The sequence below is a fragment of the Orbicella faveolata genome, unplaced genomic scaffold, assembly GCF_042242905.1.
Source record: "Orbicella faveolata isolate gen_17 unplaced genomic scaffold, um_ofav_v1 contig_34, whole genome shotgun sequence".
NCBI classification, from domain to species: domain Eukaryota; kingdom Metazoa; phylum Cnidaria; class Anthozoa; order Scleractinia; family Merulinidae; genus Orbicella; species Orbicella faveolata.
Window position 1 is genome coordinate 21,603,807 of NW_028301563.1, and position 13,879 is coordinate 21,617,685.

The following is a 13,879-nucleotide window of genomic DNA, read 5'->3' on the forward strand; positions in this document are numbered from 1 at the left end:
ATTTGACACGGTTTTCATAAATTCAGACATATATATATATATATATATATATATATATATATATATATATATATATATATATACATATATATATACATATATAAAACGTTTGATAAAGCAAGGACGGACAACTTCTGACGGTAAAAAAAGTTAAAAAGTTAAAAATTTAATAGAAAAACGTTTTGGTCTTAGACCTTCATCTGGTAACTGATGAAGGTCTAAGACCGAAACGTTTTTCTATTAAGTTTTTAACTTTTTAACTTTTTTTACCGTCAGAAGTTGTCCGTCCTTGCTTTATCAAACGTTTTTAAATTCAGTTTTGGGGTGAGGCTTGGACTGTGAATCTTCATTGATCCTCCTGACGCAGTGGCATTCTTTGTTGGCTTGAGGCATTTTATAACCGTTTATATATATATATATATATATATATATATATATATATATATAAAATCGTTACCGGAACTCTCAGGCCAACAAAGGTGTCACAGCGTCAGGAGGATCAGTAAAGATTCCCAGTCCAAACCTCGCAGCATAAACGAACGTAGAAAGTTAAAAAATTGTGAGGACGGACAACTTCTGACGTAAAAAAGATTAAAAAATTTAATAAAAAACGTTTCGGTCAGAGACCTTCTTCAGTTATTACAACTTTTGAATAAAAACGAGCTTTAAATAAGATTAAGGTGCTAGTGATTACGTAATTACAAGTGACAATTAATAAAAGTACAAAATCACGTGAAAGAGCAAAAAGTGGTGTTAATTAACAAAGAACAAAAAACAAAATCAACAAAGCGCAAAAATATTGAATAAGTCAAAAACAAACTATTATGGAAATAATCGGCAGATAAAAGCTAAAAACTAAAAGACCAAACTGGCTTAAACAAATAAAATAACCGAAGAGGCAACGCGGCAAGCATTGGAAAAAGTAAAACCCTCCCCTACATATAACTGAAAACATCAACTGTAACAAAATCCCAAAACGAGGCCTTTGAAGCCTGAAAGGGCAAATTAGCAACAAAATCCCTGGAGGGGCCCTTAAATAATATTAATCATAATAAGATCCCCTGACAGGGCATTTGAGTCCAATCAACACCTAAAAGGCTGACAAAATCCAAGAAAAGGGCCTTTGAACGATCAATCAATAACGTACAATATAGGAGAGGATTTAATTAATTATAACAAATTCTATTTTTCGAATGAAATTCCTTTCTTTTATTTAAGCCATGGGGTGCCAAAGAGAACAGCTGAGCACTCCAATAAGCCTCTTTTGTAATTAGAAGCCTATCGATCTCCTCAGAGTTGTTTTGGGTCTGTACCTGATCAATACATTGGAACGAAAAGTCATCTAGAGTGTGTGGGATTTTGTTGAAATGTATTGCTACTTCACAAGTTGTTTTGTTTGTGAGCATAGTAGACTTATGATTACGAAACCTAATTCTAAAATCGGTAGTGGTGGATCCCACGTATTGCAAGCGACATTTCTTGCAAGAAGCCAAATAAATTACATTTTTTGAATCACAAGAAAGCCTGGAATGAATGGTGTAGTTTTTGCCCGTCTGAAAACTAAGAAATGATTTGGATTCAACAAAGAAATTTCGACACAGGTCGCATCTATTTCTATCACATTTGAAGCAACAATTGTTTTGATGAATTATTTGTCCTCTTCGACAGTTTTGAAACGATATGGTGCTAATCAACTGAAGATACGACTTGGCATTTTATCTGATGAGTGCCGCACAGGTTGTGCGGTACGAAACTAGTTAGTAATAAAATGCCAAGTCGTATCTTCAGTTGATAGGACTGTCTTCTAATATTTATGCTCTAGTTTTTCTATTGAGCACTCTGACAGCAGTTCTGCAAATCAAATAATATTCTTTATATATATATAGATATAGATAGATAGATAGACAGACAGACAGACAGACAGACAGATAGATAGATAGATAGATAGATAGATAGATAGATAGATAGATAGATTGTTGCACTTACAGGAGTAAATGTAAAATCTACCAACTAGTAAACAATGATTGAATAACAAGGTGCTTTTCACTCCTTTGAGACCTAAACATTGGCAAAAAGTTAAAACTTGTGAGGCTGGTATTAAATCAACAGAGACGAAAAATTGTTGAACGCTATTGCAAAAGGCTTCTGTGATCTGGGATTCCCAGAAAAGATGAAACAACGTGTCTTGTGCTGCTTGACAAAAACAACAAAGATTTGATTCCGAAAATTTAATTTTAAATAGAAAAGAGTTTGTTGCTATTCTCCTGTATAGAAATTTGAACTGGAAGTTCCTTAATTTCGTGCTTAAGGTTACCGTATACCTTCAGGGGTGTCTCGCGTCCAAGCGATGCAGCGCGTCCGGTTTAAGCTGTAGATACCTAAGCCCCTATATCAAATTAAAGCTTATAGAGCTGGCTATCAAACCATACCAAACCTTTTGAAATAAAATGAATTGCCAATTTTTTCACGGCCACTAAATGCAAGCGTCCTAATCATCTTTTGGAAGCTACAAGTCAAAGCGAATTTTGTTTTTCGCCAATTTATATTTTTCCTCGGTTTCAGGACAAAAAGCGCTAAAAAAGCGTGTCTGCGTTTTTCCATATTCAATTGTAGTAAAAAGTTACAGAACATTTTCGAAATAGGATTTAAAAAATGTGAAGTGATCGTACAAAAATCGCTCTCGGAGAAAAAATATTTCGAAATAAACAATTCGCAGACACGTTTTTGTTTTTTATATGTTAATCTAGCTACTGTCCAAATTTGAGGGCAAACAAACAAATTCCGTTTGAGTTGTAACTCTGTAAAGTGTCTGCTTCAAGCGAAAAAATTTATCCGAGAAAACAGCGCTAAGAAAAATATCTTGCTTCGCAAACAAACCCCGCCCACAAACGCCTTCAACTGGGTTCTCAGATCACTGAGCCAATCAGCGCTTGGAAAATTTACTACCAATTAACTCGCGGTGAAATTTACGCGTGAATCTGCAAAAAAACCTAGCCGTTTCGCAATGCGCTCAAGGCGGAGAGATAATTTTTCTGCAGCTGGGTTTTTCTTGAAGCTGGTTTGGCAAAATGGGGAAGACGAAAAAGGATACGAACGCTAGAGTAGCTGGGCGACGAGAAGAAACAAAAGAAAGCGCGGCAGAGCAAATGTGCATGGATAATATTCCAGTGGATCTCGATGAGTTAGACGATTCATCGGTATCGATCTCAACAAAAGAGTCACTGTAAACATCGCTGTTATCGCTGTCGAGTTCCCAAATTTTGCACAACCTTTCTCTTCTCTTGACTCGATCTTTTTGCCCGCTTGATACGTCCGTCGCTTCACCCGCGAGGCCAACTTTCGCTTCTTCACTCATTGATGTATTTTCATTCATTCTTCGCTTTTTCGAACTGGTAAACGGAGTTTTCCGTGGTCCATGTTTACTTATAACTTAACAGAATTGCATCTAATACGAAAAATGCTTGGATTAACAATGCTGATTAACTGAGTAGCCAGCCAATTCGTGGTATCCATATCGGTAATACTCCCGCGAAAGGTAGTCTCGGTTGATTGCATACACGTTATAGGGCTGTCAATCAAGAGGGAACTTTTACTTCCGGCCATAACGTAAAACATCCATTTCTCCGCCAATATTAGGTTTTTTTCAATTTTGTTTTCAGAAATTAGAGATTACTCTTCGACCATTAGTTTGAACCAAAAATCCAAATTTGAAGAAAATTGCCGATCTGAAGGTATACTGTAACCTTAATGTACATATCCTAGGTAGTAGATAAATTGACTCCCAGTCTAAACTTTCCACATCGTCGAGTTCACAGTCTCTAATCCATTTCTTTTGGCTTTTTTCTGGGGGAGTACATTTTTTGGTGATGAGGATTTGGTAAACTGCCTGACTTGGTTTGTTGGACGAGTTTAACTTAAGCAGTACATTTTCTGGAATTTTTTCTCCTGGCAATGTCAATTTCAGAGATCTCGTAGCACTCCTGGTAGCCGAGGTTACTCCACACAGTTCAATAAGTTCTTGGATGAAATCATCTTTTAAATGAAGTTTTTTGGCATCTTTTGGTGCCAAATTACCGGTGGTTCCAAGCCTTACGGACCCTTTTAGACTTTTTCCCCGCCCCCACTAACTGTCCACTAACTCCACTAACTGTCTCCGAGAATGACGTCTATCATGATTGTCTTGAATTGACTCCATGTTTACTAAGAAATTTAGCTAAATTTATAACCCGATAGTGAAAAAGTATTCAAGGTACACCAACCTCTATTAGGCTGCCAACCTCTATTAAGCGGCCACCTCCCATTTCCCCGAAGGTAGCCCACTATATTATATGTAAACCAAAAATAATTGCACAGCGCGAAAAGACCTAGGTACGAGTTTAGCGTTAAAGTATTTACGCAGGGCGTGTAGGTAGCGGTTGTCTAGTAAAAGATGACAACACGGGCAATGGTTGACTATTAATTCTTTTAATTGCTTAATTTAATATCTTCCTACTCAACAAGATTGTGTGCTCCCTGTGGTTCCAAGCCTTACGGACCCTTAGGTATTAGCTATTAGGATAGAAAAAACAGAACAATGGCGTTTAGCCCTGGATGAAAGTAAAGTTATCGGCGTCATCTTTGTCGATTTTCAAAAAGCGTTTGATTGCGTAAATCATTCAGTTCTCGCAAGAAAACTTCACTCTATAGGCATCACTGGTTCTTTTTACGACTGGCTTTTAAACTATCTTCATAATCGTAAACAATTTGTGTCTTTAAATGGTTCAAACTCAGATCATATGGAAATCGTTACTTGTGTGCCCCAAGGATCCTTACTTGGTCCCAGACTTTACAGTATCTACTCAAATGATCTACCCAGAACCACAGTGAATGCCTCTGTTGAAATGTTTGCAGACGACACCACAGCCCTCTGCATTGGAAACACTGTTGATGAAGTATTAATTAACATACATAAGTCAATTGCCGATTTAAACAATTGGGCCAAGAATAACTTCATGACCATTCATTCCGCAAAAACTGACCTAATGTTGTTGTCCAAAAAAACTTTTATTGGACCCTTACCAAACATTTGTCTAGGACCTAATGAGCTGTCCTTTGTCTCCAAAACTACATGTCTGGGTGTTCAATTGGACAACAAGCTATTTTGGTCACCACACGTAAAATCTCTGAGCAAGCGTTTCTCGGCAAGACTAAATAAACTTAAGCGTTTAAATGGTCTCGACAAACACATCTTAGAATCAATTTAATTTAAAGGTATAATTCCAAGTGTTACTTATTCAATTACACTGTGGGGATCTACAAAGTCACTTCAATCCCTCGAACAAATTCACAATAGAGCAGCGACGTTTATCTTTAACATTAAGGAAACCGTTCTAGACACCGAAGTATTAAAAATGGCAAATTGGAAATCGTTAGACCACCTTTACAAGAAAAGAATTGCAAATATTATCTATCAAGCGTTTTACAAGAAAGCTCCAGATGGCATAAACTCTCTATTTACAAGACACTCTTCACTGAGAAATCATAGAGACAACCTGAAACTCTTAATTCAACGACCCAATACTGACTTTCTCCGTTATTCATTTTCACATCGTGCGTCAATTCTTTGGAATAACCTGCCCCTACACTTAAAAAACAAACCGAATTTAAGCTCTTTTAAATTTGCACTTAAAGAAAATTCTGATTTTTTAGACAAAATTACCTTTAACGGACTATCTGGAACGAATAAAGACACAGTTAATTATGTATACTAAAATTTTATTATAATTAATTTTTCAGTATAATTACTTTAATTACTTTATTTTCATTCATTCCTCACGTTATTGTAAAGATTTTAGTTTTAGATTTATTGTAAATTGTTATTTAGAATGTAATATACTAATTGTAGGTCCACATCAGCTTTTAGCTGCCAATTTTATCGACCTACTTATTAAAAAAAAAAAAATTGTCCTACCCCTAGCCCCTTAAATGGGATGACAGCATTGCGTGACGAACAAACAACGAACCGCTGCAAGCAAGGATTCAAGCAGCAATAGATCAAATGATGATGAAACGTGATATTCTGGTGCAGTGCGAAGCAAGCAACTATCTACAAATCACTTAGCCGTTTTTGACTTAGATGCAGTGGTGATCATATGTGTCGAAACAGGGTCATAGATTTACGGTATTCGACCATTAAGGTGGCCGAACACAGTTTTCGCGCGCGCTTTTGCTGATGCAAAACATGCCTTCAATAGAGCGATCATTTTATTTACTCAACACCCGCACTATATGCGCTATTTTTCTCCATTATTGAACGCAGTGTACTGATGCCTTTAGTCTTTTATTACAAAGCTATGTTAGAAAAGGTAACGACGCAAAGAACCCAGCAATTCTCAGCTTTTTGTTTGTTACCGAAAGAACCCAGTTAAATGCAGCGCATGCGCAGTTGCTCGAAAAATTGAGACCGATTGCTTTTGCAGAAACTTGCCGATTTCTAACGATCCAGTCGTTAGAATTTCAAGAAATTTGGCAAAAAAAATAATTCAGAAACCACGCGAATGATCTATCGCAAAAAATCTGAATTTTGACATAGGGAATTTTTAATAATACAGAACATGCAGTGAAAACGATTTACGGCGAATTACGAAAGTCGCCTATGTCAAAATTTTATTAGAACAGTGTTGACAGAAGGGATTTAATGTCAATTCATAGTGGGCAAATGATGAAAAAAATCTAACGACTGAATTTTTTTTAAATAAACAAAAACCATTTTTTAAGCCTTGTTTTTAACCAGCCCCGTTGCCATGGCAACAGCACTCACCTTAGCCAAAATGTGAGAATAAACCCTTCTGTGGTTAACGTTGACTCTTGCAAAAAACGGGCGCCAAAGCATAAATATCTTTAAAGTTATGGTGAATTAGGCAGAGGCTCTTGAAAACTGTGTTCGGCCACCTTAAATAAGTTGACAGTTGGCGATGTACATCGGACGTTGTGTAAACAAAAGCAAACTTCTGCTTTATGTGCGACGAACGGTGACGGAAACACGTCAAATCGGCTTTTGGACCTGCCTTTTACAGCAAATAAGGTTAGAACATTTCGAAATTATCAGCTCTGTGTCTATTTCAACTTAATATAGCTCAAGACATGTGGCGCGTGCTAAAATATATGTCTCACCCGTAAATTGAAATTTGACGACGGATGGTCAAATATCTGCATTTTTAACGGACTTTGAAAAGCTGTCGCGTCGCTCACAATCATTTGCCCAAAGAAATTTTTACAGGAATCTGTAGACCATCCTTCTGCGATTCAACCACCAGAAGCTTAATCCATTTGAAGGTTTCGCACATGGTGAAAATCAATTATTTTTACGAAGTACTTTTAAGCGAATGAAGAACATGTCTTCGAAATTTAATTATTTTGCACCCAACAAAAACCGCTACATTCCCTACAATCAACCCAGTACACAATTGAACATTGCACAAAAAGTATTTGAGTGTTTTAAAGACGGAAGAATTATGTGGTTTTGCATGCGAGGCTCTCAAACTTGTTTAATAAAATGGTGCGTCAAATGACGATTTTAACGGAATTTGGTAATTTGCATATTTCTTTGAAATAAAAGGATATTTTGCCAATAAAACTATCCAGTAGTTTTTGTCATGCCCTAGCCTATATACCGTAAAAATATGAGCGAAATCGAATTTTCGACCTTTGCCGAGTTATTTTCCATATTTATGGACAGGGACTCTTAAGCTTATCAAAATCAGGTATTTGGGAATTTTTTTTCCAAGTTTATGTGCATTTCACATCCCACTCAGAGTTCAGATCAATCGACTAAAATAAACAAGACAAGTATAGAGAGCACAACTTTAATCTAAACTTAACTCGATGTCGGTTGAACGTGGACTACTCAACATGAAAAACTTCAGTGCTATAAACTGCAAAGCTGTGAATGAAGGTCCTGCTTGATTGAACGTTGGATCTCACAGGAGATCTAATCAGCCAAACTTGAAAAGTAAAACGATAATAAGTCAAAGACTACTGCAAGGCTGACACAACGTCATATATTTAAAACAATTATGCGCCTGTCACATTAAACCCCCACCCCGGGGAAACATGGGGCATTAGCCACAGAGCAAAGCCAAAGAAGGATAATGCCCTACATACAGGGGACGAAGAAACTCCTTGTCTACACCCACATTATTACTTTCAGAAGTGTGATTGACATTTATTTTTGAATACTTCAACGTTTGGACAACACATTTTCACATGGAACAAGTGCCAAATTTTCTAGCTTCATTCAGGATACCATAAAAGGACATAAAGTAGTTCGTTATGTCTTCAACTTTTCCGGCAGGAAATGCACAGCCATTATCCTTCTGGCACATTCTTTAGATCAATCCCTGCACACGAAAAATAGTACAGCTTCCCACTGCAATGCAAACTGTTGTGTCCTATCATGTTTTCCTCAGGATTTGGTTGTCCACAGGGACAGAGAATGTCATCTCCTAAATCATCATCTGGATTCTATAAAATGAATTAGGAAACAGGGCACTTTGTTACCACGATGGTTTCTTTTCGAGCCCAATTTAGTGAACCTAAACACTCTTAAGTCTTCAGTACTGGCTAGCAAAAGAATAGGTCACACATTAAGGATTGAAGTTTAACTGCAAATATAAACTCACCATCACAAAATGAAGATGATCCATTAGTACTGTAATCTTCTGCAGTCTGTATCTCCACAACTGGAACTTAAATGAAAAACAAAAAACAGTTCAACATTGTCACTTGATAGTTTATACAAGACCCATACACTGGAATGACAACAATGTTTGGATGTTTAATTGGATACTTACCATTGTTTGCTACTCTTGTTGCTGCTGCCTTTTTTGCTCCTTGCACTCTTCTTTTTCTGATGCCATCCAGGTGCTTTAACCACATAGCAGTTTCCTTTACTACCAGATTTGTCTTCTTTGCTAGGTGCTCTATTTGCTCTGTATCTCCTAGTGTCATTTCCAGATTTTACAGCCTGATTAAATGCATTTTGAATAACCACGGAAGGGGCTTCTGCTTGGACTTTTGTGTTTCCATTCTCTTGAATGTACTTCCAGGCTTCTAGCAGCTTGAGGTAGTGTCCTGATTGGCAACGGACAAGGCAACAAGGCAAAGGACTAAAATATACTAATTCCCCACCCCATAGGGCAAAGCAAAGGCCAACACATACTACCTCTTTGGGAAGGCAACACAAAAACATAGGCACGCAAGGCGTGCAAGAGTTATTTTTTTGTGAACTATAAGTCTCGGAGATAGCAGCATTCATGGAACTGTTTACAGTAATGATTTGGTTGATTTGACAAGTTTTTTGGTTGCGATGTACAGCAAGAAAGAAACTGGGAGTTTATGATGTACATACAATGTTACATTGGTAATGGTAAGATAACTAAATAGTAAGCCATAAAATGTTTGACTGAAGAAACTACAGTAATCTGACACGTCTCTAGATTAATGTAGATACCATCTTATTTTTCTAACAGGCAATTTTATTCGTTCTTTGATACAACCCACACTGTGATTGGTCGGACACTCGCACATGCATAACTCCCTCACTCACCGATCACGTAGCCCTTCCCCCCGGCGGGGGGACTCCCTTATATGGGCTATATAGGTCTGTGCGGCCCCGAAGGGTATGGTTTTTCAGCCGTTTTGGTCATAAATAGGGTATCGATTTTAGCTGATTTTGGCCATTTTGGTCATAAATAGGGTATGGTTTTTGCACTCTAGCCTTGATATGAGTATGCTTTAAGAAGAAGCCACTTTTTCATCATTATCGAAAAGAAAATCAACAAAAGCCCTTCACAAATTTATATGTTTACGGTAATTTAACATTGATTTGAACTAGGGAGCTAATTACAACGCAGGTCTGAAACAGGGTTTTGATTTGAGGGTCAGGTCGTAAATAGGGTTTCGAATTTTTGGTCAGGTCATAAATAGGGTAACGAATATCGCAGATTTTGGTCATAAATAGGGTAAAGGTTTTGGTACACGGGCCACACACTCCCGACCAATTTTTCTGGGAGTACCCCCTCGGGAGCCCTTACAGCCCCCAAGAGGAATTTTTGCTCAAAAATACTCAAGTAAGAGAACTTTTCGCATTTTATATGAGTCGTAAGTTTACCCTTTTTACACAACACTACTTCACCGAAAATTGAAAGAAAGAGAAAAAAAACCTCTCTGGCACTTTGAAAGTCTAATTTAATTGGATTGCACTTTAACTTGGTGCCACACAGTCTTCAAAGAACATTTGAACAGTTTTCATACTTTTTACCTTTAAAAAATATCGGACTGAAAAGAATGTCATAAAATGCCCATCAAATAAAAATATTAAACTGCTACTGCAGAGACGTAAAAACCGTCCAGAAATAAAAGCTTCTTTTTTGTTTAATATCCTGGGAACAATAGCCGATAACTTGTAAGCTCTAATTGAATTTACTCCCACATGAAAAACAAAAGTGTCGAGTTACCATTTGTAACTAAAAATAGCAAACATCTCGTGGGAACAAGTGGTGACGATTAGTCAGCTCTAATTGAATTTACCACCTTGTGAAAAACAAGAATGTCAAATTACCCATTGTAACTAAAAAATAAAAATATCTCGCTATATTTGCATGCAATAAGAACAAAGCAATCGTTACCTGTACTTACTATTGTAAACGTTAGAACTGCTTCAAATCTAAATAGTCTCGTCTCCTCTAAAACATGTCCTAAGAACTAGAACCGACGATTCGTGACCTCTAATTGAATTAACTGCTTGTGAAAAACAAAAGTATCAAGTTACCTTTTGTAATTAAAAATAAAAATATCTCGTGCCATTTGCCTACTACTAACTCATGAACTGCTTCAAAACTCAAGACTCATCTCGTCCATAACTAACCACCATTACACTGAAAATTATGCACTCTAAAACAACCCAATGTACGTAACTGTCACACTTCCGTCCAAACCGACTAAAAATCGCAAACCGGCAACATAAACTTCACTCTTTATTTTTCAATTACCAAAGTCCTTGTGTTTATACATACCTTGTGTTTCTCATGTACCATTTACCTTTACAACAAGAAATTTGATTGGCTGTTCATAGTAGATCCAATCTGATTGGTGTGACATACATACATCTCTCACTCACTCACTCACTCACTCACTCACCCACTGACCCGTCCATAACATACCCGACGCGCCAACTAAGAGGTATTTTTTTTACAAAAAAATAACTCAAAAATGAATTAATCCCCACCCCCTCAGCCAAGGCAAAGAGTCAAAGACCCCACAAAGCCCCACCCATGGCCCATGATTCCCTGGGGTAGGGGGGGGGAGTGGGGGTTTACAGTGACAGGTGCATTAATATTTCTGCTGGCCTCAGGTTTAGATGTTACTTAATTATAAATATAGGCACGCAATACGTGCAAGAGTTATTTTTTTGTGAAGTCTCAGAGATAGGAGCATTCATGGAACTGTTTACAATAACGATTTGGTTAATTTGACAAGTGTTTTTGGTTGCAATGTACAGCAAGAAAGAAACTGGGAATTTCTGATGTACCTACAATGTTACATCGGTAATGGTAAGATAGCTGAATAGTAAGCCATAAAATGTTTGAATGAACAAACTACAGTAATCTGACATGTCTCCAGATTAATGTAGATACCATCTTATTTTTCTCTTTGATTCATTCTTTGATTCGTTCTTTGATAACGCCTACACTGTAATTGGTGTGACACGTGCATATGCATAACTCCCTCACTCACCGATCACATAGCCCTTCCAACCCCCAAGAGGAATTTTTTCTTAAAAATACTCAAGTTAAATAAGAGACCTTTTCGCATTTTATACAAGTTGTAAGTTTACCCTTTTTACACAACAACACAACACAACACTACTTCACCGAAAATAGAAAGAGAAAAAAGACCTCTCTGACACATTGAAAGTCTGATTTAATTAAATTGCACTTTTAATTGGTGCCATGCAGTCTTCAAAGAACATTTGAGCAGTTTTGATACTTTTTACCTTTAAAAATATCGGACTGAAAAGAATGTCATAAAATGCCCATCAAATAAAAATAAACTGCTACTGCAGACGTAAAAACCGTCTAGAAATGAAAGCTTTTTTTTGTTTAATATCCTGTGAACAATGGCCGATAACTTGTCAGCTCTAATTGAATTTACTCCCATATAAAAACCAAAAGTGTTGAGTTACCATTTGTACCTAAAGATAGCAAATCTCGTGGGAAAGAGTGGTGACGACTCGTCAGCTCTAACTGAATTTACTCCCATGTGAAAAACAAGTGTCAAATTACCCTTTGCAACTAAAAAATAAAAATATCTCATTATATTTACATGCAACAAGAACAAAACAATCGTCAGCTGCACTTACTATTGTAAACCTTAGACCTTTTTCTAATCTAAATAGTCTTGTTTCCTCTAAAACATGTCCTAAGAACTAGAAGCGACCATTCGTGAGTGAGTGAGTGAGTGATACATTTGCATATCAGAGTCCCCGCAACAAACACATTTCTATGCTTCGCATGTCCACGAGCTTACGGACAGTGCCTACTTTTGTTAGTGCGCACACGTTCTGCGCATCAGGCAATGCATGGTTGAAGTGCCACGCACACACTGGGTTGCATTGACACAATCAACTACACTACCAAGTACACAACTAAAATGAAAGAAAGATTTTCCTGTTGTGACCAAATCAAGTTTAATGAACCTGTACTTAAACTAAAAACACCAGACTAGAAGCATATCGCTAACCTCTAACTGTTAATGTCTACCAGCTGAAAAACTAGCTGTTATCTGTCGAAAATTATACTGAAATCCAACTGTGAACATGAACCTGCAGATAGTGTAGTGCGCACTGTCAGAGACCTAAAAGCCTGTTGCAATGATTTTGTTATTAAAAACATATCAAAAATGGTTTTTATGTTACCATTTACCATGTACCTTTAAGATCTTTATAAATGTGTTTGCTTCTCAGACTTTGTATGTGAAGGCTAATTCTAAGAAAATCTGTGAAGAAATGTCCTTTCCTTCTTTTTTCAGAAAAATGCTGATAGCATTTTTGTTGAATCATCAAGGATTGCTTTGGAATGTGCACTGCGTTGTGACTGTAGCGCTAAGAAAACAGTTAAATTTTAAAAGCGCGGTTATAAGATCTAACGGATCTTCTTGTTCTTTGTGGATTCCAATAGCCCTTGCAAAGATCTACTTTTTCCGCGGGGTCTTAACCTGGCGCAAAAACCTTTGTATTCAGTAGGCACCGTTAAAAAGGAAATTTTCGTTCAGTGGAAACGGCAAAAATCTGCTGGTGCACACTGGTGCATTATGTTCGCCGTGCAGGAAAACATCTAAGCTTTTGATTCATTGCACTTTTGGGCCAAGTACCAGTACCTGAAAGCCGTGAGCGACCAAAAGTTTCGACCTGACTAGACAAAGACAAAAATGAGAGAATTTTACCTTGTTCGAGAAATGCCATAAGTTACCTTGACAAACTCTAAATGCAAGAACTTCAATACCAAAATCTGACTTAGCTACCTTCAAACTTTCCAAATATAACATTTTGGTATAGAAAAGGTGAGCGAAACCCGAGAAAACGATGAACAGATATAACGCAAAATACCGCTCGTATCAAAACAATCTTCCGCCATGTTGGAAAGCTGGCAATAAAATGCATTGCGGTCCTAGTGTGCAACCCACCTGTGACTACCCAGGTGGGGGCTAGTAAGTGACGTCATACTTTGTTGACGATCATCCAAATATGGTTATGTAATTTTCCAAAACTGACACAGTTTTTGTCTTCTGCACCAATGAAAGGCATGATACTCTATGTTAGGGGTGGTCGATCTATATTTCC

General features: G+C 37.2%; 1 protein-coding gene across 1 annotated transcript; it reads right to left on the bottom strand.

Moving 5' to 3' along the window:
- Positions 1-6,225: 6,225 nt before the first annotated feature.
- Positions 6,226-13,719, bottom strand: LOC110044095 (uncharacterized). Its single transcript, XM_020749617.2, has 4 exons — positions 13,483-13,719; positions 8,832-9,111; positions 8,661-8,726; positions 6,226-8,502 (listed from the first exon to the last, which is right to left on the bottom strand). The coding sequence occupies exons 1-3, from the start codon at positions 13,499-13,501 to the stop codon at positions 8,684-8,686; spliced, it is 342 nt and encodes a 113-aa protein (XP_020605276.2). The 5' UTR covers positions 13,502-13,719; the 3' UTR covers positions 6,226-8,502; positions 8,661-8,683.
- Positions 13,720-13,879: the final 160 nt, after the last annotated feature.

Bases quoted from the DNA above. Each gene is read 5' to 3' on its own strand.
- LOC110044095 (XM_020749617.2), bottom strand. The intron at 8,727-8,831 runs GTAAGTATCCAA...TTTTCATTTAAG, and splicing joins AACAAGAGTAGCAAACAATG to TTCCAGTTGTGGAGATACAG.